This window comes from Acinonyx jubatus, chromosome B1 (genome assembly GCF_027475565.1).
Source record: "Acinonyx jubatus isolate Ajub_Pintada_27869175 chromosome B1, VMU_Ajub_asm_v1.0, whole genome shotgun sequence".
In the NCBI taxonomy this organism is placed as follows: domain Eukaryota; kingdom Metazoa; phylum Chordata; class Mammalia; order Carnivora; family Felidae; genus Acinonyx; species Acinonyx jubatus.
Window position 1 is genome coordinate 2,525,963 of NC_069382.1, and position 25,936 is coordinate 2,551,898.

A 25,936-nucleotide genomic window follows, 5' to 3' on the forward strand; every position below is an offset into this window, starting at 1 on the left:
TGCTTCTGCCTTTGGTAAAGCGCCTTCGTGACGAAGGGTCTCTGGGCATTCCGCGGGTCACAAGCAGGGTGACCAGAGCCTGTGCAGGCTGAAGACACTGCCTTGTGTCCTTTCTCCTGTAAAAACCGGGCGTACCTCAAAAAGAGGGCTTTCTGAGGACAAAGCAGGAAGGAGCTGTGACGTGTTTAGACCTGGCATAGGGCGGGGGCTTTTGTTGTTTTTACTATGATCTCACGGATATCAATTTTAGGAACAAATCTGGATTTAGACGCTTGTGGACAGGCGGTACCTATTTTCAGGTAGATGCAAAAATAAGTCAAGAGATTAAAAGTATCAGACAATCTCCGGGCAGTTTATTTCCACAGTCCCTATACTGTTCGCTGTTGGCCTTCTTAAGGTTAATTCTATGAACACGTTATATAACCCACATTTTAAACTCTGCACGTAGAATGAGAACAGAGAAACGAGCGCCTGTAGATACACAGAGGGTAAGGGAACACACGAACGCCACAGGTGGTATCAGAATGGTGCTAGCATCGAAAAACAGCCACTCCAAGCGGATCTTAACAAACAGGACTGTAGCATTATGTTTGGCCAACTAAAATATAAGCACGTTAAGTAATTAAGCAAGGCTGTGGATTTGTAAATAAGATTCATTTCGGTGAGAAATATCTTGGTGTTCCTCTTCTAACGAAGTGCATGGGTGGGAAACAGAGTGAAAGGCAGACGATTATATTGTTGAAGCTGTAATCCTACGTACTGGTAACTGCAGACTAATCATTTCACTAGCACCTCTCTTTATGAGAAGTAAGTGAAAAGCCTGAAGCCACAAGATAAGTTTGGAAGAAAGAGATAAGAACATTCATCAGTTCTAACACTGCTGAAAGTATTAGCGAATTTATTAGCGCTATCATAAATGAGGTTGATAGTTTCCTATCTACAGATGTTCATGAAATGCATCAGACTGGCAGATTTTTTCCAGACATTTCCTACGTAAATAACACCCACAGCATCCTTTTACACTGTCACCAAAGGAGTCCTATTCAAATAAATTGGAATAAACTTGCATACAAATGCCTGTAATAAGTAGGGAAATTTAACCGAAGCGGGAAACAGCCCTGTGGTTTGTGTCTGGTCCGGAATATTTATCATCAGCTGGAAATCTGGCCTTTCAAAAACATGCATGCATTTTCGTCTCGGCGAACTGTTTATCTCCATTCAAAAGATCACTTATTAAAGCCATCCATGTATTTGCTTATTTGCAACCACTTATTAAAGGAGATGGATATCGACATTAAGCATTTTTAGCGCTTGAAAACACGTCCTAAAATAAACCTGGCTCTCATTGGAAAGTCTTACTTCGTTTTTACAAGGTTTACCTGCGTCATCAAACGCCAAAGAAGATTTGTGAATCTGACCTTTGTCAACCCATTTATCAGACTATTAACTCACTTTTCACATTCATTTTTAAAAGGTTAGCGTCTCCTTCGCGACACCTTCTTCCAATTAAAATGAGTAATACACGAAGCGGGCAGCGTGCAGCGAGGCTCGTGATAGCCCTGCGCCACCCACCTTGGAGGCCCTGTGACCATAATCGGCTTGGAAATGATGACTTTCTGGGTTTCTGGACGCTAATATAAACACCACTCCCAAGAAAACCAGGAATAGCACACACGGTTACTTTTTGTGCTTCTGAACAATTTTTCCAGACACGAACTTCATTTATCCAACGATTCCAGATACTAACTGACATGTCCTCATTAGTTTGCTCTTTATACTATGTATTTCGTGGGGGCAGATTTTGTATGACCCAATTTCATGCAACTTGGAGAGTCGTTTTGGGACAAGGATATTTTACTATGTAATGAGGGCACGGATTTGTTTTTCCTTTCAGAACATGACTCGATATAACAGCGGAAGCCGGATGCAGAAAGAGGGGACCTTACTTTTGTACTCCAGGTGAAAGCCCGCGGCTGCCACGCTAATGTCAGACTGGAAGTGGAGACAGAGCTGATTGGACGTGCTGTTCAGAAGAGCTGGGACTGTGGTTCCTGAAAGAAACAGGTGGGGGACTTTAACATCACAAATGCATTCACTTTTCTCTAGAAAAAATATACGGGTTTATCTGTTCAGGTTTACAAAGCCCTGCGGTCTGTCTGATCGCAACCTACTGAATCTGAGTACGGGCTTTGATGCTTCTGTCCTTTGGCAACTTTCTCTTGTGTGAGTACAGCAAAAAGTTGCACATCTCTCTGCCCTCCTCAAGCTGATGTGACGTCTCTCTAACATATCAGGGTATGAACACACAAATTCTTACGTTCTACCAGGCACTGGTGCACTGGCTTTTCAAGTGCCATTCTTTTAACAACAAAATCATTTTGTTTGTCTGTTTGTTTGTTTGTTTTTGACTTGAACGAAGAGGGAAAAACTCAAATGAGGGGCATCTGGGTGGCTCAGTTGGTTAAGCATCTGACTCTTGGTTTCTGCTCAGGTCATGAGCTCATGGTTTGTGAGTTCGAGCCCCACATCAGGCTCTGCGCTGAGAGTGCAGAACCTGCTTGGGATTCTCTCTCTCTCCCTCTCTCTCTGTCCCTCCCCACCTCTCCCTTTCTCTTTCTCTCTCTCTCTCTCTCTCAAAATAAATAAATAAACTTAAAAAAATATTTTAAAAACCTCAAAAGAGCAAGTCTTATGGAGGTTGGGGGTGCAGTTAGCCTGGGTGGACCGATCCGAAATACTGATAAAATGCTCCTTTTGACTACACATTCTCTTTTCCGTCCTTGGGGGTTCCAAACTGAAGAATGTTCCCACTGAGATCTGCAAACGATTCCAACTGAGCATGAGGGAAGAGGAAAATACAGGTGTAGGACATAATGCTTGCTTTCCTTAAAATGTATTGACTTGTGTTGTGACGAACAAAAAGTCAGCAGGAGAGGTATCGATGGCAGGGACAAGCGTGATAGAAGAGCGGACACTGGAGGGGGCTGAGGACAAGGAAAATGCTCCTCGATCAGAAGCGTAAAGTATTCTGGGAGGATGTACTAAATATGGGAAATGGTAAGCGAGTTTAAATCCCCTTGTGTTGACATGCACGTGCTTCAAGATGAGGGTGAACCTCATCACGGCACAAGCAAAGTACTACAACCAGCCGCACTGGACAGAACCCTGCTGTGGAAAGAAGGAAACGCTGTTTTAAATAACGGAATAAGGAAATGAGTCCATAATTATCCAAGACAGATGAACGTGACCGCAGAGGGAAGATTCTCCAGCATCCTTCTCTCTGTTGCCATGATCCCGTTTCCTCCACCAGCTTTCCGTCCACAAGCCAGGTACAGACGCCCGCTGCCCTCACCTCTCCAGGTATCCAAAGGCCCTTTGCGGGTGGAGTGTGCAAACCTAACTCATAATCTATGCCTGTAAAGCCTGGCCAACCTCCTGTGTCCCCATGTCAGTCAACAAGCGGTTAGCATCTGCTCATGGCCTGTCACAGGCTTCCTTCCCTCTGCGACCCCACCCTGCCATCTGCCAACAGGCCCCCTCTGGCCAGCCTCCTCAGACCCTCCCCCTTCACTGCCATCACCCCAGGGCCAGCCACCAGTACTAGGGAGTACGATGAATGCAACGCTCTCCCGACCTGTTTTCTGAATCTCCCGTTGCCCTCAACCAATTCATTCTCCACCCAGGAGTCGGAAAGCTTTCTTTTTTTAATGGACATATGATTATTTCATACGGAAATTCTCATGGATTTTTGATGATCTTAGGATGGAATTGCAGCCTCCTTGATTTGACCTAAGACCCTGCATGATCTAACCAATGTCTATATTTCTAGCTTCTTCTCTTTCACAACTCATGTTTTCTGTTGGAGGTGTTCCCATAATTGTAGGCCTATGATGCTCTTTCTCTTTTCTTTTGACCCATTTTACCCTCTTTAAAAAAAATCAATTGTAACTAACATACATTTTCATATTAGCTTCAAGTGTACAATGTAGGGGTTCAACAATTCTATACATCACTCAGTGCTCATCGAGATAAGCAGACCCTTGATCCCCGTCATCTATGTCACCTGTCTCCATATCCTCCTCCCCTCTGGTGACCATCACCCTGCATCTAAGAGTGGTTTTTGTTTGTTTCTTTTTTTATTTGTTCATCTCTTTTGTTTCTTAAATTTCACATGTGAGTGGAATCATTTGGTATTTGTCTTTCTCTGACTGACTTATTTCACTTAGCATCATACCCTCTAGATCCAACCATGTTACTGCAAATGACAAGATTCCTTTCCTTTTTATGGCTGAGTAGTATTCCAGTGTGTGTGTGTGTGTGTGTGTGTGTGTGTGTGTGTGTGTGTACATCTATGTTATCCATTATCCATTCATCTATGGGTGGACACTCGGGCTGCTTCCATATCTTGGTTATTGTAGCTAATGCTGACTTGGGTCAGAGAGAAGAGGCCTCAGAGAGAAACTTAGGAGGAAGAGGGAGGAAGGTGTCCACGGCACCCACTTGTTGGCCTGACTCAAGACCTGTCCACATCAAGACAAGAAAGAGACCTCCACCAAAAACACCGATTTTTACCCATTTTTGTTCATTGTGTATGATGTTTGCTGTCTTCTCTCTCTGGTATTATTTTTGTGTTCTCATGTACTTTTTCTAGTGGTTTCCCAACTTTAAAATATTTCAGGTCCAGGAGAGTCAACATACAGTGTTTTCTGTATAGGTACAGTATAGTGATTCAACACTTCCCACACCAGCCGGTGCCCTTCACGACAAGCATTTTAGTAAGTGTGCTGCCGTAACAAGTACCAGTTTTGTATTTTTAGATAATCTTTGCAGAAAGAATGACATGTTTACCATTGATCTAACTAGTCTAACCAAATCAGGTGCTATGACAGGATCTGCATTACTGTCTGCCTGGTTTTACCTGCAATTTGGGGTAACCGATGACTTTTTCTGCTGCATTTTTAATTTTTATTTATATTTATTTATTTTAGAGGGAGAGAAAGCATGAGCGGGGAGAATGGCAGAAGGACACACAGAGAGAATCCCAGGCAGGCTCCATGCTCAGCGCAGAACCCAACACGGTGCTGAATCCCACGACCCTGGGATCACGACCTGAGCCGAGATCAAGAGCTGGACGCTCAACTGACTGAGCCACCAGATGCCCCGACTCAGACTCCTTTAAACAGTGCTGCCCTTCCTTGCTTTCTGCCCATGCGTCTTCTACCAAAGACCAGACAGCGACCCAGTTACCCTCTCCTCTAGATACCACCCAGGCCGCCCTCGTTGTAGCAACACAGCTTTTTCTGCCTTCACGTGTAGGACGACACTCCTCTGCAGGGCTTCCTGCTTGGTTCAGTTCTTTCAAATTTGCTCTCTTCAGGAGACGAGACCCTAACTTCTACTTTCCAAAGTTTACTTCACAGCCTTCATGGCCCAGGAGAAGAATCTGTACATACAGGTATTTACTGCACATTGTTCAACTTTTTGGTTTGCTTGTCTTTGGTTGACTGAGTTACGGTGTGGTCAGAAAACCTGCTTCCACGCCTGAGTCCTGACACAAATTAGCTCATCACTGCAAACATGTTAATATGTCCCAGTTCCGTAAAATGATATATGATATATGTATTTTTAACTTTATTTATTTTTTGAGAGATAGAACACAAGTGGGGAGGGGCAGAGAGAAGAAGAGAGTAAGAATCCCAAGCAGGCTCCATGCTGTCAGCACAGAGCCTAACGTGGAGCTCGAGCTCACAAACCATGGGATCATGACCTGAGCCAAAGTTGGATGCTTAATGGACTAAGCCACTTGGGTGCCCCTAAAATGAACATGATATTAAGTCCCTTACATGTGAGTAATAAATTGTCACGTATGTGACAATGCTGTGTGAGTGAGGTTCCCTCTACGTGTTATTACTGATGGTAGCAAGGCCTGAATGACTTTGTTTGTAGCTCTAGGATGACATATAACCACTCGCTCCTCTACAAAAGATGCCGGATCTTGACGCCTCGGGGGGCACACCAGACACATGGGTACCAATTAGCGAGGGAGGCCTGGGAGGGTGCCGTGCAGGGAGAACCTGGCCCCAGCTGGAGGGAGGGCAAGCCACACCTGCCGTGAAGGAGCGCCCATGGGGGCCTCTCTAGACTGCACTAGATAGGAAGTTATTCCCAGCACACAAAACCCAGCTGGGAGATGTTTTTAAAAGTGTTGCCACAGGCAGTATATTTTTGATCATATTGTTTTACTGTGACCTAGATAGAGCAACACCTAACACAGAAAACTGAGAAATGGTATTAGAGCCCTACAGATTCTACTCTCACCACAAATTGGTATGAATTTTGATCTATTCTATTCATTTATAATTTATAGCCTGCCTACTTCCAAAAATGATTGTAGATGGCTTAGAACACAAGCCATATATATACATATGTATACGTATACATATGTATATATGTACATATACATATGTACATACATATATACATATGTATATACATGGCTGTTCAAACAAATTTTTTTAAAAAGTTCAATTCATTCAAGAAGTCGATTGTTTTTCCCAAAATGTGTACCTTTAACAACTACTCGTTCTTGTTTGTTTTTACTCAATAACAAACTTTTAAAATGGGTTCAATATTCTCTTATAGACATTTTTTAAACTACCATAGAAATAAAGCGTTTAAATATTGATTATACTTCTAAAAGTACTGAAATGTTAAGACTGATTTATAATCCTTTTTCCACATAAAATTTTTAAAAAGCTCCTGTTAAAAAATTTCAAATCATTAAAAAAAAATCAAATCATTTGTACCTCAAAAAAGATTCAGGATGCCTGGCTCAGTTGGTCAAGGGTCCAACTCTTGATTTCAGCTCAGGTCATGATCTGATGGTTCATGGGATCGAGCCCCATGTCGAGCTCTGTGCTGACAATGTGGAGCCTGCCTGGGATTGTCTCTCTCTCTCTCTCTCTCTCTCTCTTCTGCCCCTCACCCACTCACTCTCTGTTTCCCTGTTTCTCTCTCTTTCAAAATAAACAAACATTAAAAAGGTGCAAATATAGCACGAAAACACCACATATCCACTGTATCTTTCTATACTCCATAATAATTACATTTATCTCTATTACTAATTTATATGTGTGTGTATATACGACATTATTTTATTCTAAACAATTTGTAAGTTACAAATGTGATGGCCCATTTCTTGTAAAACTTCAGTGTGTGTTCCTTACAACAGAACATCTCAAATCAAGGAAAAACTAACACAGACACGGTAGTTCCAAACATGCAATCCACAGATCTCATTTGATTTCCTCCAATACTGGCTTTCGTAGCAGAAGGATTCCGTCCGTGATCATGCGGCGCATTCAATCTTTGGCTCCCGTTTTCTTCCATCCAGAAGAGTTTCTTAGCCTTTTCACGCCTTTAACAACTTGATACTTTCCAAAAACACAAGCACGTTTTTTGAGTGGAATATTTTTCAACTTGAGTCTGTCTGATGGTCTTTGCTATTCGACTCGGCCTATGCATTTTTGGCAAGAATGTTAAAAGCTGACACTGTATTCCTGCCTGGTTGTCTCATCTGCTCCACAATCGGTCTTGGGGGTGCGAGGGGGCTGTTGTGCTCGGGCTGCACCGGCTCCTTCAGGGCAGTTCCTCCAAACCCTGCTCTCGGCGCATCATGTTGGTGTTAGATGGGCCGGGACGGGGGCGCTTTCCAGCAGCGCAGGTGCAGCCCCACGAGGAATCAAGCTCTCGGATGTCTGCTTGCTTTGACAGAGGGTCCATCAGTACACCCGTTCATACCATGTCCGTTACTGGCGGCCCCACCACTGACGCTGGGCCAAAGTGGAATCTGCCGGGCTTCTCCCCTCCGGAGTTCCTACTCTCCCGCTCTCAGTGAGAACCAATTAGGCGGGGAGATGCAACGAGACCGTGAATGCGCCGTTTCTCATCAGAATTCGGCCCAGCAGTTCTGGCACGCATGGATGTTCCAGTTTGAATTGCTTGTCATTGGAGCAGTTGCCAAATGATGATCCTCTCATTCCACCTTCCATCCATATTAGTTTGCATGCTGGGAGGGAAATCGTTCTTCTTCATTCATTTCGTTTATGCATGTAGCTACTTATATTGGGATGGACTCGTAGATTTCTATTTTATACAGAGCAGCTCATTGTGTGTGTGTGTGTGTAATGTTTTTTTCCTACCAGAGCCCTGAAAAATGAGGCTTCATTTCTCTAAGAATATTTGCTCCTCTAGGGAAAAACAGTATTAAGTTGGTATCCAGAAACTCAGCGTTGGGTGCCAGAGGGGTTCTTGGCTACCGGGGTGCTGCTTGACATCTGCCAAAAGACAGAGGTGGGAAATACGCGCACGTGCACACGCACACACACACACGCGGGCTTACATGTGTAGTTTCATCTATACATACTAAAACCATGAGTTTGCACTGAGACCTCTAATTCAAATCCAAGTAGCCTGCCTCATTTTCAGGTCTCTAACTCCTTTAGCAAATACGGAGAAACCTGGTTCTCACTGCCGTCACTATATTACTCAGGTCCCCAGTTCCCACGTACGTACCCAGCCTTCTGACCTGACCAGCTACCATCTTGCTCGTCCACTCTGTGGGGTCCCGACTGTTCCAAACACACCCAGCAAGCAATGGGAAAAGAAAGGCAGTCACAATGAAATCTTAAAATCCATGCCATCCCTCACAAAATTAACTCCAGCTAGGAAGATACCCTGCTGTGTGCACTGGGTCTGAAACCATTCATCCTTCATGGCCTCAGGAGTCTGTCCGATAGTGAATAAAGAGAAGATCATAGCCAGAAGTAAAATAAAGCTCTTCTTTTTAAATCTGGACAAATGCCACATACCCCTCAAACGAAAAAGGAGCCGGGCTTCCGACAGTGTGTGGGTGAAGCATGAGGGGCCACAGCAGCGTCTGTCTTGGGACTCACTTGGGGCGGTGTGTGTGCAGAAAGAGAGAGATGGAGAGAGAGAAACAGTGGGCTAGGAATCAGAACCCAAGATAATTTCCCCCAAAGCTTGCGGTGCAAAGACAGAAGAACCCTCGCACACTTGGTCTCGGCCAAATCATAGGGAAGGAAAGAGACACACAGGCCTTGCCTGGTCCACTATTCCGAGGATGAATGAGTGCTAATGACTGTGATGTCATTCCTTTCCACAGCGGTGTGCTCATTACGTACCCGAGTCCAAGAGCGAGAGGCTCTCACCATCAGAAAGGGCACTACTCTTCCCTTGGGCAGCAGTAAGTAAAATAACAGAGAAACCAAAGGGTCCATATACAACTATGTAAGAGAAGCACTTTCTCCACTGTCACCATATTACATAAAATAGTACACAGTAGTCCTCTTTATCCACAGGAGGTACATTCTAAGACCCCCAGATGCCCGGAACCACGGAACGTACCAAACCCTGTGTATGCTATGCATTTTGCTACACATGCACACCCATGATAAAGTGTGGTTTATAAATTAGGCACAGTAAGAATTTAACAACAACTAATAACAGAGTAATTATAACAGGTGCCATAGTAAAATTTATGCGAATGCGGTCTTTCCCTCAAAATATCGTACCGTCTTGCAGGCTCCCCTCTTGTGATAGTGCGAGATGGTAAGATGCCCACCTGGTGGGACAGAGTCAGGTGCATGATGCAGGCATGTGATATATAGCTATAGGTCAGCATTGACCTTCAGATAATACGTCACAAGGAGGATCGTCTTCTTCCAGGGCCGTTGCTGATCATGGGTAAGTGAGACCACGTACAGCAAAAGTACAGGTGAGGGGGGACTATTGTCATGTATGTGTAGAGTATAAATCAGGAATTTTCTCGATTATTTTTTCAACTGGGCATATTCATACACCACGAATTATTTTTTTCCATTGAACATACCCTTGTTATTCACAATGGCTACAACTGTAAAAAATGCCGAATTTGTGAACGTGGCTCTCACTGATATTTTTTCCCACAATATGCATTTGTGACAAAGCCTGAAAGCAGCCCAGAGGAGGAGGATGTGGTTGACTAGGCTCACTCACAAAAAAATGCTATTCTCTTGGAAGGTGAGAAGGTCTTAGAAATAACCAAATCACCCCCATTCAAACATTATCAGGTTATCTCAAAAATACATAAACCTTGGAATATTAAACCACAAGATGTAAGTGGTCTGTTTAACTTCAGAAAGAAGTGTGTCTGCAATGTCATAATATTATTATATATTTGCATATGGCATAACACTGTATATTATTTAATGCAATTGATTTTAAGTATAAAGAAGTTCAATCTAAGTGCATTGGAAAAGATTGTCAGACAGACTCTTTTAATTTGGTAGAAGACATTATATAAAATAATGTATCATGTTATTAGTTCCAATTAGATGACTTCAAACTGGATTTATATCTTCACATGTTATTTATTAATGACTTTTTCTTTTGATCACATTGCTTGCTCACCCGCTTTTATTTAACTTAATATTAGTTTTCTTAAAAGCTTACATCTTTGCATTTTTGCAAGGAATTTTGCAATACATCTGCATTTTGCATTTTTGGTTAGAACTTTTACAAGAGGTTTGCATCTTACATTTTGCAAGAAAGGTGATAGCAACAGCAAACTCCATGATGATTTTTTTGGAGGAATTTCTTAATCCCAACCTTGACACATGACGAATCCTTATTTCTATTTCGGAAAAGAATACAGGCTACGTATCGACGATTATCTTAGAGATGTTTTAGGCTCAGGTACCTCTATGCCACCCCATCTATTATAAAAATCATTCGAGCCAACATGTATCATAAAATACTGTGATCAAAGGCAGATATTATGAGGACAGAGAACAATGTTATAAAACTTACACATCATCTATATTTTCTTAAGACCTTACTAAGTAGTTTTTTGTTATTCCTTTTATATGTGACATCTCAGAATGATAAAGAATCAAAATAGTGGTGTATTCTCTGCTCGCACTGTTAATATGCGGTTCTGTGCAGTAAATGAACTGTCTGCTCTTTGTTCCTGGTATCCAGACAGTAACCCCCTACCCTTGGACTGTTCTGACAGGACTGTCTTTGTTATTCCAGGTGGGCTCCTTAGACCACACCGGAGTTTATGGTAGCTCTGCTTATGATCATGTGTATCAAAAAGTAGGGTGGTGGCTGTGCATGTGGGAAGGACAGCCATGCACTTAGCGGCTTGGGGTTTTGAGCCAGATGATGTCAGCCTGACCTCCCAACCTCTGTGGGGTAAGGAGCTGAAGACCGAATCGAATCTTGTAGCCAGGGACTGAATGGATCATGCCTCCATAATGAAAACCCAGTGGGAAGTCTGGAGAGCAGAGCTCAGGAGAGCTTCCAGGTTGGTGATACACACTGGTGTGTCTGGAAAGTGACATGTCCTGAGGACACGGGAGGCTCATGTTTGAGACCCTCCCAGATGCCGCTCTATGAGTCACTTCATCTGGCTGTTCCTGATATGATTACTTCACAATACACTTTATTTATTAGCAGATTGCTTTCTCATGTCCTGTGAGCTATGTAAGAGAATGATTCAAACTAAGATAAACCCCTGAGTTTTTAGCCAGTCAGTCAAAGGGCGGGTGGTCCAAGGACACTGAGTGTGGGACTGGGGTCTCAGGGGAGTTGGAAAACCATGCCTTCGACCCATGCAGTGTGTGCCAACTCCTGGTGGTCGTGGTCAGAATTGCATTGCAATGGTATTTATGCCAAATAGGTTTCAAATGATGGAGATTAAGGAAGGCACCTGTGATGAGCACTGGGTGTTATACAGAAGTGCGATATTGAATCAAATGCTATATTGAATCGCTATACTGTACACCTGAAACTAACATCACACTCCATGTGAGCTAACTGGAATTGAAATAGAAACCTGGAAAAAAAATTGAAAAGTGTAGCCAACATCTACACATTTAGCTGGCGACACTGTTTACTATTAAAAGTAAACCCGATTTTGACTTAGAAATGCATCTTGACGTCTACATCCATTGACTTAATAGGTTTTGTACACGTGAAATATCAGAAAAAAAAGGTTCTGTTCTCCTAATTCCAAAAACTAAAATAAGAAAGAGAAGATTGGTATTGTTCTTCTTTGCCACATACGTAGGCAATGTGTTTACTTCTTTTATTATTATCGTTTTTACTATCATTTAGGAAGCCATTCCTGCTAACCTTGGTCAATCAACCATACAACTGCCTTGCTGTATACAAAGAACACGTACACACGTTGTATGTAAATGTGTTCAGTAACACACTCGTGCCTCAGAAAATTAGGTGGAAAAATTCGTTCAAGGTTAAACCCTTCTTTTTGAGAAGTTGACTTCTTTTTGAGAAGAAGACTTTTGAGAAGTCTTTTTGAGAAGGTTTTCTGGGCAACCTATTCCTAATATTAACTAAGAAATATAACATCACACATCTGAAGCTAAGTTCACACACAGGGGACAGTAGTTATTCCAGAGAAGGCTTAATCCAGGCTGATGTACATTAGTTGATACATAAAAAATAGATTTGAATGATGAAATTTGAACTTCAGATAAAAAATCGCAAAAGATATACCTTGGAAGCAAGTTTTACTCAAGAAAATCGTACGGAAGAGAAAGTATGTTTACCGTTTTGTTCTCCGTTTATTGAACAAATTCCATGTATAAGTGGACCCCTGTGGTTCAAACCCATGTTGTTCAAGGGTTCACTGTATAATAGACAGACACACTAAACCACAGGGTTTCACTGCCTGAAGCATTTCTTCTCTCTTGGATTTATCTGCCCATGTTTTACTCATCTGTTAAGATGTTATAATTTTCCCCAGATATTTTATGCCATCCATTAAGATATTTCTTCGTTTGTTCCCCCAAATCCTAGGCAAATGCAACTTTTGACCTCCTTCGTCACCCAACACCTGCCTGTGGTATTACATCTTCGCCAAAAGTTACAGGTATTACTAGGTTACATTATATTTATATATGATGAAAACGTATATGATTATGATTATGAACATTTGATGAAAACGTATATGATTATGATTATGAACATTATTACGTTTTGCCGTCTGCATACGGATGTGCAAGTGTGTTGTTTTTAGTGACAGACTTTTTTATTCCCAACAACAAACATGGTGCCTGATATCTGCATCATACTGACACACAGGAGGCGGTGTAAAAAGTCGCAGGCCAAGCTGAACTGCGACAAGCGCTATGTGGTGGGGGCAGGACGTGAACCTTTCCAGGGGAGACAGCACAGCAGATGAAGCGTGCAGGTCTGGAAGGGGCAGTCGCACATAAACGTCCCCAAAGATACACCACGCAAAGACAGACCAACACAGGTGGCGTGTGAGGAGTGATACCTTCTACTGGCATTGTCTCACACTAAACTTTAAATGGCCCCGTAAAAAGATGCTTTCATCTGCTGACAGCCAGAGACAACTCTGGAGTAATTTAAGAAGTGCGTGGTAAGATCACAGCTGTGGCGCGCACCGCAAACAGCCTGCCCGTCACCCACTTTTCTTTCGGTGCCTGCTGAGCGACAGGATGGAGGTATCTCCAGATGCGGTTGAGATAAGGGGGAGATGTCGTTCGGGCCAGTGCCCCACAAGCAGCAGTCTGTGGGGCCGGGCTCACTCTTAGAAAAGCTCTTAGTTTTCTGTGCAGTCCTGGTTAATTCTGAAATGTGGAGATCTTTGCTCCTCAGTTGTAAGACAAGGGCAAGGACAGCACTTCGCGCAGAGTGCGATTTTTAGGACTCTGTTAGCCTGGCCCTATCAGGGCATAGTAAAGGTCATGATGATGATGATGGTGACAGGGAAGACGGTGATCTTGATAACAGCTACTGTCAAGATTTTAAAAAATTGTTTAAGGTTTATTTACTTTGAGAGAGAGAGAGACAGACAGAGACAGAGAAGAGAGGGAGAGAGAGAGAGAGTGCCGGAAAGGGGCAGAGAGAGAGGGAGACAGAGACAGAGAAGAGAGGGAGACAGAGAGAGAGAGAGCGCCGAAAGGGCAGAGAGAGAGGGAGACAGAGACAGAGAAGAGAGGGAGAGAGAGAGAGAGAGCGCGCGGAAAGGGCAGAGAGAGAGGAGACAGAGACAGAGAAGAGGGAGACAGAGAGAGAGAGCGCTGAAAGGGCAGAGAGAGAGGAGACAGAGACAGAGAAGAGAGGGAGACAGAGAGAGAGAGAGCACCGGAAAGGGGCAGAGAGAGAGGGAGACAGAGACAGAGAAGAGAGGGAGACAGAGAGAGAGAGAGCGCCGGAAAGGGGCAGAGAGAGAGGGAGACAGAGACAGAGAAGAGAGGGAGACAGAGAGAGAGAGTGCCGGAAAGGGGCAGAGAGAGAGAGGGAGAGAGAGAATCCTAAGCAGGGTCCACGCTGTCAGCACAGAGCCCAACACGGGGCTCGAACTCACAAACCATGACATCATGACCCGAGCCAAGACTAAGAGTCAGATGCTTACGGACTGGGCCACCCACGCGCCCCTCTGTCGGGAATTTTGATACGTTGGTGCTGTTCAGGGCGGAGGAAACAAGATAACCTCCCAGTAGAAAAGAAAGGGAAGAGAAAGCTGGACAGTACTGCTTACTGCCAGGGCGAGGAGGGAGACGCCAAGGCCAACCCGGAAGCAGTTTCCGTGGACCCGGCAGGTGGAAGAAAGAGCAAGGGGGGTCTGCCTACACTTCAGGTCTGGTGACATCTGCTGTCAAGGGCGGAGCTGCTCTGCAAACCTGACGGATCCCAAAGCACTACAGATCTCAGGCCTCGAAGCTCCAAACTGCAGTACAATTTCCTGGACGGCCCGATCTCAGCACATCTCTTCGCAGGAACTGTGAACCGTGACCTACTCTTTGCTTCACCCCTACCTGCCATTACTATCCCTGGGTCCCTCGTCCCCCGGCCTCAGACTGTCACATGCAAACACCGTCTACCTGCTACCTCCCCAGCGTGAGTCCCGCTCACTGGGAACAAAGCTGTCTCTTGGCTCCCCTGTGGTCTCGCTCTGAGACTATCAACACTAGATGAGCGAATGTGGATGTGCACGAGTGTTGTAGGAAAACGTCTACATGGAACGTTTTGTGGCTGTTGCTCATTTCGTTAGCGTTTGATGATTCTGATTCACAAAGACGAGAGGGAACTGGTGTCATCGTACCTGAGAAGCTTCCCAGCCTGGGCGCGGTCATGTCCCCTCCGTCGTAAATCTCCAGAGAGTCCCAGTTCTGCTCCGTGGCAAAACTGATCACTTGAATCTAGCAAACAACAGTGTTCGGTTACTAAGTATTTTCGGTTTAAAGAAATTTGCCTGATCATGCAGGGTTTTTCCTTGAAACTTAATACATACACCAAAGAGAAAGGTGAAACCCCACAAAATAAACCACGAAGCGACATTTGCAAATTTCTACAAACGGCACTTTGGGCAGCTTTTAGCCCCCAAATCTATTGTTTTTAATCCCAAGTTTAGAAATGTGATTAGAAACATGTTGTAGAAGAAGTAAGAAAAGGGAAACAGGTTATGGTTTAAGTATTTAAAAATAACCAACGCAAACAAGAAAACAAACACAGAAAGCAAGCCCCGTGCATTCAGGCGCTCCGGGCTAGAGGGGCTTACCTGGATTCCTGATCCCTCCGTAACTATGATTTTCCAGATACAGTTTAAGTTGTTACCATATGGTTCAGGATAGCCGGGGGATAGAATTGTACCTCTGCGCTGAGTGAAATTGCCACTGCAGGGGACTAAAAGACAGAACCGTATCTCATAAAAATAAAGTACAGCAAAGGACAGCATTAATTTCATGCTTAGCGTTTCTTTGCTGTGTGATCAGATATTAAGAGACATTTGACACGGAGTATGGTCCTTTCAATGGCATGTGGTGGCCAAGGTCAAATTCAGTCTATTCTCTTACCAATTCCCAGTATCATTGATTATTGCCTACCATAGTACCAAGGTTTACAGATCTGGTGTCTAAAAGCAAACCTCTTCAGGCTAAGAAGGGGCTGTACCTGACAGTGACATCTCGGAAGTGAATCCTGTTCAGAATAATTTTATCCGGATGATTTAAGGAGCTTTGCAGACTACTGCCTTCCATATGTAGACAAGCAACCCCAAGTGAGAGTAAGGGGATTTATGAGCAAATCCGGGTAGAAGAGACGCTGAAAACGTACAAGTGAATTCAAGACCTCATCGCGACTGCTCTCGAGGTTGTCACGCAACATGAAACAAATAAACTATAACTAACAAGGCCATTGTCATTCGGGCGGCATGAACCTGTTATTTTCAAGCCTTCATCAGCACAAATTTATTAAGAGGACATTACGAGACAGCAAATCAACATTGTAACGATTCTTCCCCAAAAGGAAATTATGCTCTATACTCAGGGCTTGAGAGTTAATGGCGTACTTGATAGGTTTTGTACAACAAAACGTGTTTCATCCTCGTGAATCTAATGAGTTGTTTCATGAGACACAGTGACTTAGCGTGGAGCCGCTCCGCCACTATTTCAGAGGAAACACGTTGCTTCTTGAACAGGTCTGGAGCGGGATCAGGCTGTGCACACTCGACATGAGCATCGGAAGCTGCTTCGTCCAGCTGTGAAGCTGGAGGGAACAGCCTTGTGCACGCTGTCACGCCTTGTGGACACACGCACGCCGTCACACCCGCAGGCACACACGTCACACCCGCGGGCACACGCACTGTCACACCCGCAAGCACGCACGCTGTCACACCTGTGGACACGCATGCCGTCACACCCACAAGCACACACACTGTCACACCTGTGAGCGCACACACTGTCACACCCACGGGCACACACACCGTCACACTGCGGCACGCACGCTGTCACACCCACGGGCATGCAGCTGTCACGCCTTGTGACACACGCACGCCATCACACCCACAAGCACACACACCATCACACCCGCGAGCACGCACGCCGTCACACCTGCGGGCACACTTACCCACGCAGCTCGGGATTGTGTCGTTCCACTGTGCTAACGCGTTAGGCACGGACTGGCAGCGGATGGCGGTGGAGCCCTGAAGGAGGTACCCCGGGTTGCACTCAAATCGAACAATCGAACCGGCCGAGAACTCGGAGCCAATTCTCCGTCCGTATCTGGGCTCAGGGACAGAGCTGCACTGGGTATCGCTGGTTCGAGGGACAGCTAGAAGCAAACACACAACACGGCCATCGGTGTCTTCCCGGGGAAGCCCCACCATTTCCTTGGAAAAGGAGTCGAGAGAGTCCAGAACGAGTTTATGTTAATACAGAAATCAGTAATGCCTTCCGCAGGTTCTAGAGGGAACGATGTGGGGAGCACTTCCATACCTGCATCCAACCTCTTACCAACCCCAAGGACCGCCTTATAGTCTCCTTTCAGAGGAGTTAAACGCGGCATCAGGAGCATTGGCGCCTTATGAGACCTGAGCTATACTATATGCAGGCAATTAAAGTTAATTAAGCGCCCAAATCACTGTGCTCATGATAACGAGGTGCCTCAGAACTTGTACTTACCCTCAAGGACCTTAGAGTCTAGTGAGTATAATACGGCTATTGTGATGTAATAACAAAATTAAAAACACAACTACTGGATGACCCAGCACTTCCGCGAATGCATCCCACTTCTGGGGATATATCCCCCAAAACACTGAAATCAGGATCTCAAAGACCTGTCTGCACCCACGTGTCCACCACAGCCTTCTTCACAGTAGCCACGCTGTGGAGACAACCTAAGTGTCCCATCAGTGGGTGAAGGGATAGAGAAAACGTGTTATGTCCATACAGTGGAACACCGTTTAGCCTTAAAACAGAAATAAATGCTGCCATTTGCAACAACACACGTGTTCCTTCCACCTCTGGATAAAAGTCAAGATGGCCAACCACACGGCCCACCCCCCCACCCCCCAACAGCCCCTCTGGCGAAGCAAAATCACACTGCCTTTAGCCCTGTCCCAAATCACCTGGCACAAACCTCAATCCCATAACTAGCCCCTCCCAGAACTCCCTTTCTGAGACACCCCCAGGGTCTCCCTGGGCTGTGGTTTTCGTTGAGGTCTGGTCTTCGGCTGACAGTCACGGGCAGGTGAGCCTCGTTCCAGTGCGAGGTGAGGGGTCTGTTAGGTTGTATACTGGAATCTACTGTCTGTGAGACATTGTTCTGCTTCCCAAAAGGGGCACGGGGTAAAGTTTGGAATATACTTCAGCTCGCAGAGACATCTGTTACTCCAGAACGACTCGTTGAGAAACAGATCCACAAGGTATGGGCATGAAAACTCCATGATCTGTTTTTATTCTCTGCAGCTAAAGGCCGTTTGTATGTATCGTGTCCAGGATCCTCTTCAGTCTGTGCATTTTTTCATCCAACGGTGCCCCCCTCTGACAGTGTGCTCGCGTCCTTGTTTTCCCGAAGAACAGTGCTCCATGTTCACACTGCTTTTCCTAACATGGGGACATCAGGTTTTGCATTGAACCTGACCAGTGACAGGCAGCATCTGAGTAACTGCTCCTAAGAAAGCAAGTCTACGAGACGGAGTCAGAAGACGATTCTGACGCAAAGTTAGTAAAATTATATACCAAGCACTACAGTTGAAACAATGATACATCAGAATGGCTCTTTTTCAGAAGTAAAAACAGAATGCAGAATAACTATATCATAATAAAAATTGCTGAAAATTCCTATTTGGCATATTTATATGTCTCAGCATTTTGGTGCAGTTGAACAAGAAGCATGAGGGCCAAAGAGGAAATAGATAAAGACCATCCCATGGAGGCATCAGTTCTCAAGTGTTTGCTACTGTTGTTACCAAAATGGAGAAATGTCTCCAATGGCAATTTTTCTCCTTGTCCTGAATTACATGAAAAACACCCAGCTACTGATAGCAAACGCTGCACGCTTATCTAAGAAGCCTCAAACACAGTGACGTTTCTATTTCTAAATGTAATTTTTTTTTCAACGTTTATTTATTTTTTTGGGACAGAGAGAGACAGAGCATGAACGGGGGAGGGGCAGAGAGAGAGGGAGACACAGAATCGGAAACAGGCTCCAGGCTCTGAGCCAGCAGCCCAGAGCCTGACGCGGGGCTCGAACTCACGGACCGCGAGATCGTGACCTGGCTGAAGTCAGACGCTTAACCGACGGTGCCACCCAGGCGCCCCTCTATTTCTAATAATACATTAATATTTAATAAATATGCGAGCACTTTTTCCAGGGCATCACTGCCACTCCAGGCCCCGTACACGGGCACAACACACCATCAAGGGTCACTCGGACACAGGCCACTATTCAGCCTTTCCTCATGAACTTCATAGTTGTCCTTTTTTAAGGAAACGAAGATAAATGAACAACACCTACATCTGGGAGATATTATGAAGGTTGTTCTCTAGAGGAAGAAGTTTCCCCAGTGAGGAGAAGAACAATTTTAAGTCTCTGGAAAGCGGGGCCGAAGCAGGCACGGACGACCTCAAACGTCCATGCACCGTCTGGGGAGCATCCAACAGCATTCAGCCACTTTCCCTGTCGGCCCATCCTCCGGTCCCTGCCCTTCACCTGGATGTTTCGGGCAGCATCAGGGAGAAATTCCGTCCTCTGTGGTTACTACCCTGTATCTTTTAGTCAATGTTTCACACTGCGGTGAAGCAAGAGGGGAATCAGCCCAGCGGAAAGTGAACAGGGACTGAGGTCGGCTCAGGAGAGAAGGTGCCGGACTGAACGACAAGTGACGGCCACAGCAGGTGCGCTGTGCTGGTGCAGGGGCTGGGGGCTGCTCTCGGGCTTTCAGAGCACCCACCGCGAGGGGAAGCCAGAGCCTAATGTCACGTGGTGGGTCCTTCGCCCAAAGCCACTGCCAGAGCTCAGCCCAGGTCTGCGCACGCGGCTCCTTCACCGCCCATCTTTCAGAGCAGGTATGACGACAAAACCAGACACCGACAATAACCTAGTAACAAACCTGAATGCCCGCAGCAGTCACTTGGCCAGTCTAAGGGAGGCTGGCTTGCCTGTTTCTTTAGTGATGGGGGATATTTTCTATTTCTCAAAATCATTCTGTTTGGGTAGCTGAGAAATAGGATTCGACAAGCCATCACTTGTCAGTGAATTCAAGCATACATCACTGAATTATGAACAAAACTTTATGCTCAGTCTTTTTTGTAAGAAGTATGCATTTTATAAGCTCTTTATACAAAATGTGAGTCCCTTCGAAGTGGAAAACCTTATAATTTATGTCATCTAAAAGGAGATAGGTTTGGGGAAAATCAGTAAAGACATGTACTTCAACAACTGGGAAGGACCTCACGTGGAAATTTTCACGTCAATTTCTTTCTAACCAAACTCAGAAAAAGTGCTTCCTGCTTCCAGGTTGTTTATCTGTTTATTTCACTGCTAAGGGCAGTGAGTCTTGCTGTAGGAGGTAGGAGGTAGGAGACCCTGGGACAGGAAAGCCCCAAGCTAGTGAATCTGGGAGACCGGGAGGCCAGAAGGCCAGGAAGCGGGAGGCTGCTTCAGATGGGGATCTGGAATGGAGCTGTCCACACAGCAAACGTGTCCAGAAAGACGGAAACTCGGCCAACTGACACTTGTACGTTGTGCGCTCAGGGGAAGCTTGATATAAACACATGGCCTCCTTTTCCCCCTGAAATATTCAAGATGTCCTACCTGGTTTACTAGCTTTGGTGTGAATGACTTATTTTGAGAGAACTTAATGAAGTGCTGAATCCTGCATGGAAATACCCAAGAAAAATGGATGATCTGTGCAAACAGCCAGGCACAAATATAAGAGAGTTAAAAATAGTAGTACACTCATGAGACACTGTCGACTGCCGAGTTTAATATAGACGCATTCAGTCACGTGCACACACAGAGCATGGCGGGGGTGGGGGGGTTGTGCAGATGGTTTTTAACCACCCTGCCATAAATTAGCATGTGCCTCAGAGTAAGCAGGAGAGGACAGGAGACTTATCTGCTCTGCCTCAGTCGTCTCTGTGGCGACGCACGTCGGCTCTTGTGTTGTTTCCAATATTGCTAAGGTTGATTCTGTTATTAAAAGGTGTGTATTTGGGGCACCTGGGTGGCTCACTTGGCTCAAGGTCAGACTTTAGCTCACGTCATGATCTTGTTCGTGAGTTCGAGCCCCACGTCGGGCTCTGTGCTGACAGCTCAGAGCCACGAGCCTGCCTTGGATTCTGTTTCTCCCTCTCTCTGCCCCTTCCCTGGTTGTGCTCTGTCTCTCTCTCTCTCAAAAATAAATAAACATTAAAAAAACCTGAAAAAAAAGTGTGTATTTGGAGCCCCCAAAAAATCTACAAATGCAACATAAGCACATCATAATTTAGACTAAAAGGGCTCTTCTAACACCAGAGGAACCAGACTGTGCTCAATTTATTAAGGAACAGTAGGTGAGCATTCCACAGGGTGGGTTTCTTAGGGTGACATGAATTTTGATTTTCTCCCTGCCCCCAGAATACACTGACTTTACGCGCGATCCATTTTCTGCGGAGTGCCAAAGATTATCAAAATGTGCAGAATCCCCTTTGCTGACTGCAGTCCTGCTAGTGTGTAGGTCTGGGAGCTCAGGGAGGGAGGGCTCAGGAATCGCTGGGTGCTGGGGGAGGAGGGAGGGGACACCCTCTCCAGGTTGCCTGAAAGGAAATCCAAGAAGCCACTTGAACGCATTCACATCGGAAAGTGAGGCGTGCTCCTGCCGTGTCTTCAGGGAACTTTGTTTATGTAGGACAAACATCAACAGCGGTCCAGTTGGGAAACCGAAATGTTAGCACAGCCCCAGGGACCCTCACACTCCAGGAGAATCTCCAGATGTCTGTTCCTGGTAGGTTCTACCAACAGCTTTTGCTTCTCGAGTCAACTGTCGCATCGCCGAGGTGTGTGGTGGCAGAATGCAAGGGGGATGCAAGGTGGCCCCAGGAGGAATGACTCCTGAGCCACCTGCTGTAAAAGGTGCCTGCCTGTCACTGAAATGCACCATGTCTTCTCCGTCTCCGTCCACCCTACAGCTTGTAGGACCCGTGACCTGGAAAGTAGTTCCTCCACCCCGAGTAGATAGCGTCCTTGAGTGTTTAATTCAATAGCACCAAGCAGCTGGACGCAGGGCTTCACAGGTACTGAGCCGTCACTGACAAACTAATGTGGGACAGGTATTTAAAGCACCGGGTTAGGAAGGGATCCCCTCCATTCGCCTCTTTTGGGGTGCTCGTGGGTCCTAACTCACTGTCTTTCCCACTTCTGACCTTTCAAATAGACCCTTCTGCCTCTAAGGGGTGTGGAAAGCAAAGGAAAACCAGCAAAGATGTAAGTTAATTAGGACACTTTGTAAAACAAAGTCTACGTCCATTTCTCCACAGGATCAGAAAGATGGAAACATCTTCATTACTTAGGCCTCATTGTTAAGCAGGCGGCAGGGAGGGCCGGGGAGTGGAGCACAAGAGGCAGCGATGCTGGAATGACTGGGTCAAGTCCGGGTTCCCTGCACCCTGACCTCGCTACCTACTTTGCCACCAATGTCTCTAACAGGTGCAGAAACTCCCCGTGCAATTTAAAGCTTTAGTAACTCAGGAAAGAATGAAGCCATAAGTGGTATTCGAACGCACTATTCAGAAAGTTTTTATACAATGGATTTCAAATAATTTCTTGGCTCCCACGTAACCAGCATCTTTCAGAAAGTAATATTCAATTTAACTTTTCAGATGTATTGAAAACGTCCCCAGGTGTTCTCAAGTGATTTATAAACTGCATTCATGATTCTAGTTCTTTGCTTCCAAGGGATTTAGCTTTGATAAAAAGACAATTTTTGCATAAACTCACTATAGGAACAAAAAGCAAGAAAAGGAGGTATATTGAGACTTTATAAAATATTGAGGGTGTTAGAGTCATTATATACTCTTAAGGACAAGGAAAACATATTCCTCCTATAAATGATTTTTTCTTATCACTTTTCTGTTTTCATTCATTTTAATGGCGATATGTTACTTGAAGCCAAGAAACATACCTTTTAAAGTCGTGACTTCTGAGGACAGTATTTGTAAGTAGGATAGAGTTAGGGTCATTTGCCTCAGATATTTTATTCGGTGTCTAATCTTTATCAAAAAGGAAGGAAAGCCCCTTATCAAGACAGTCCATGTCAGTAGCTTAAATGTCTCCAGGTTAAAAAGTGTACTTAAGGCGCTATTCCTTCTCATTCCTTTACACATCATCTTGTTCCTGAGCAGTGAGGTTTTTATGATGAAATATTTTATAGTTTATAGATTTTAGGAAAACATTTTGAGGGCACGGGTCTTGCAGTGTGAGAGTATTAGAAATGAGTTGTAAGTGAAATGACAGATTGCTATCTTCCGTAATTTTTTTTTTCTTTTTTTACAAACACTATGATGTCAAGCTCGTTTTCCAAAGTCTTTAGCAAAGGACAGAAGCTACTGACACTTGGGGCTCCCTGGCCACTTGCCACTTCCGAGGAAAAGAGCTAAGAGGGGCGAGTAATCTCTGTAGCCTCGAGCAAAATTGAGACCTGGAAAGACTAAGTCTTTCTTCCTGTTTTGGAACACACAGTTTATCCGTCAAGATGGTAATCTCTCTCACATCTCAAGCTTCACGGCCATTACAACCTACATCCAAAGACCCGCTCTGTGCTTCTGAAAGTGTATAAACAGTTGACATGGATTTTTGTCAAGTTCATGCACTGAACAGACAAGACAAAGGTAGACTCTAGAGATAGAAAACAGAACAATCCTCATTGTTTAGAAACTTTGCACAACCTCAGACATTTTGAATAAGCTCCAATTTCAGAAATAAATATAAAGGTGTCAAGGTGCAAAAGTTAGCAGAACACAGATAAGACAAAATGGGTGTTTAGAGTCACGGAGGCATGGACGGTATTTTGGGTTTTGTTTGATTTCGTTAAGTTGCCTTTTCGACTTCCTTTTTCACAGGAAGATGTGTAATTGTAAAATGTGCTTTAAATGTATTTCACGAAAGCAGGTACCGCAATCTAAACTCTTATGAGACACTTGACTGAGTTACATAAACTATAATATGCATGCAATCGTTTTGCAAAGTATACAGTGCCAGACAAAGGGGATTTGATCAGTAAGTGTTTCCTGATGATGCCACATAAACGAGGTGTCACTGTGTCTTTGCAGGAGAAATGTCATATATATTTAAGTGTCAGAAAGCAAAATTGTGATATTTTTATTACATCGTTTTATTATAAACATATGAATACCTTCAATTTCCTAAGTATTGAAAAACACACAATGCAGAAATGGCTAGTGCTTTAACTGAAAACAGCAGTATGTCTGATGTCGGGGAGGGCAGAGCGGTGTGCTCAGTGACCTTTGACCCTTACCTTGGTAAACAAAGTGGAAACCCCGGGCAGATGAACCGCTCTTTGCACTGAATCGGAGAAGAATCTGATTTGATGTCGCCAATGGCAATGTTTCACCTAACGAAGAAAACCAGAGGTAATTAGTGGGACCCGTAGAATACACTGTGGGGTGGTGGCAAATATTTTGGAAAATAACTATTATTAACTCGGAATTTCACTCTCAGCTGTTGTACTCTTATCAGATCTCCCTTTGGGTTTAGGACCCAGACGCATTGTTTCTATCAAGATTTTAAAACTGGTCTTGCCTGTTCGTTCTATTAAAATGTGGATTTAATCAATATCTCACTTATGCTTCCTTCTGAAGCAGGCACTGATCGTAAGTCTGTTAGCTGACAAAGCGGGAAATACAAGAATCAGATTTATCAGTAGTTCAGAATCAACTTTATTTGACAGTTACTTGCTAGGATTTTACTTCAATTAAGAAAATTAAGAAAATCTGAATCTAAACTTGTTTAAAAATACTAAAGCATTTAGATTCAGAAAAAATAAATTTATGAAATATATTTTTACCTTTTAAAGTACACCCACTATACAGGAATGGTCTCTCTCACGTGCCACTAAGGAGCATATGAATGACATAAGCATTTCAGAGGTGAATTTGTCAATAGGTAACAGTACTTTGATTCTGTATCTTCTGGGGGCACCTGGGTGGCTCAGTCGGTTAAGCTTCCGACTTTGGCTCAGGTCATGATCTCACGGTTCGTGGGTTCGAGCCCCACATCGGGCTCTGTGCTGACAGCTAGGAGGCTGGAGCCTGCTTCGGATTCTGTGTGTCCCTTTCTCTCTGCCCCTCCCCCGCTCAGACTCTGTCTCTGTTTCTCTAAGATAACATAACATAACATAACATAACATAACATAACATAACATAACATAAATCTGTATCTTCTGATGCGTTTCTCGACGTTCCATCATCGGACATTGGCAGAAAAGAACAAGACATAGGTCTTAAGGACCTTGGTTAACAACAGTGAAAAACAGGAAATAATCAAACTTAGTCTTGGTTGGCAAGAGTGCGTGATCCACACGCACAATTTGACTTTGGTCAGGGATGACAACGCAGTGACTGCACAAGCCTTGCAGTTTGCCCAGGGTCCCAATCCACGAGGGGCTAATTAAATTGTGCTGCGCTAATCAACTGAATCCTGTTCAGCACTGAAATGAATCACTTTCGGTCTATATGCTTTCTCGTAGGGAAAGAACTGCAGATGTGATTTTCAATAAAAGTGCGGCGTACAAAATGAGTTTGAAATAGCATCCCGTTTTATGCAGCCCCACGTACGTCTACGCGCATTTACACACACACACATTCATCTGTGTATGTGTATACACGTATGCACCGTGTACTTGTGGGAGTGTGATGAATCTCTATACGCACGTATTTCAAGGTTGGCAAGGATTGAGATTGCTTATCTCCAGGAAGATTAGGGGACATAGGATAGAAAACAGAACACACAAGATCATTTATTATCCCTTCTTTTCCGATATTTTCCTTTGTTCTTGAGATGGATATTGTATTTCCTACAACCTTAGTAAGTAAAGTGATGG

At 44.5% G+C, this 25,936-nt stretch overlaps 1 protein-coding gene across 3 annotated transcripts in view; it reads right to left on the reverse strand.

Annotated features, from left to right (window-relative positions):
• The window catches only part of CSMD1 (CUB and Sushi multiple domains 1), a 1,996,605-nt gene that overhangs the window by 216,647 nt on the left and 1,754,022 nt on the right, over nt 1-25,936 (reverse strand). For all 3 annotated transcript variants that reach the window (XM_027049973.2, XM_027049974.2, XM_053217751.1), the window contains 5 exons: nt 24,353-24,448; nt 16,963-17,166; nt 15,617-15,741; nt 15,161-15,257; nt 1,947-2,051 (listed from right to left, as the gene is read on the reverse strand). In XM_027049973.2, coding sequence (XP_026905774.1) covers nt 1,947-2,051; nt 15,161-15,257; nt 15,617-15,741; nt 16,963-17,166; nt 24,353-24,448 — 627 coding nt within the window. The remainder of the gene's footprint in view (nt 1-1,946; nt 2,052-15,160; nt 15,258-15,616; nt 15,742-16,962; nt 17,167-24,352; nt 24,449-25,936) is intronic.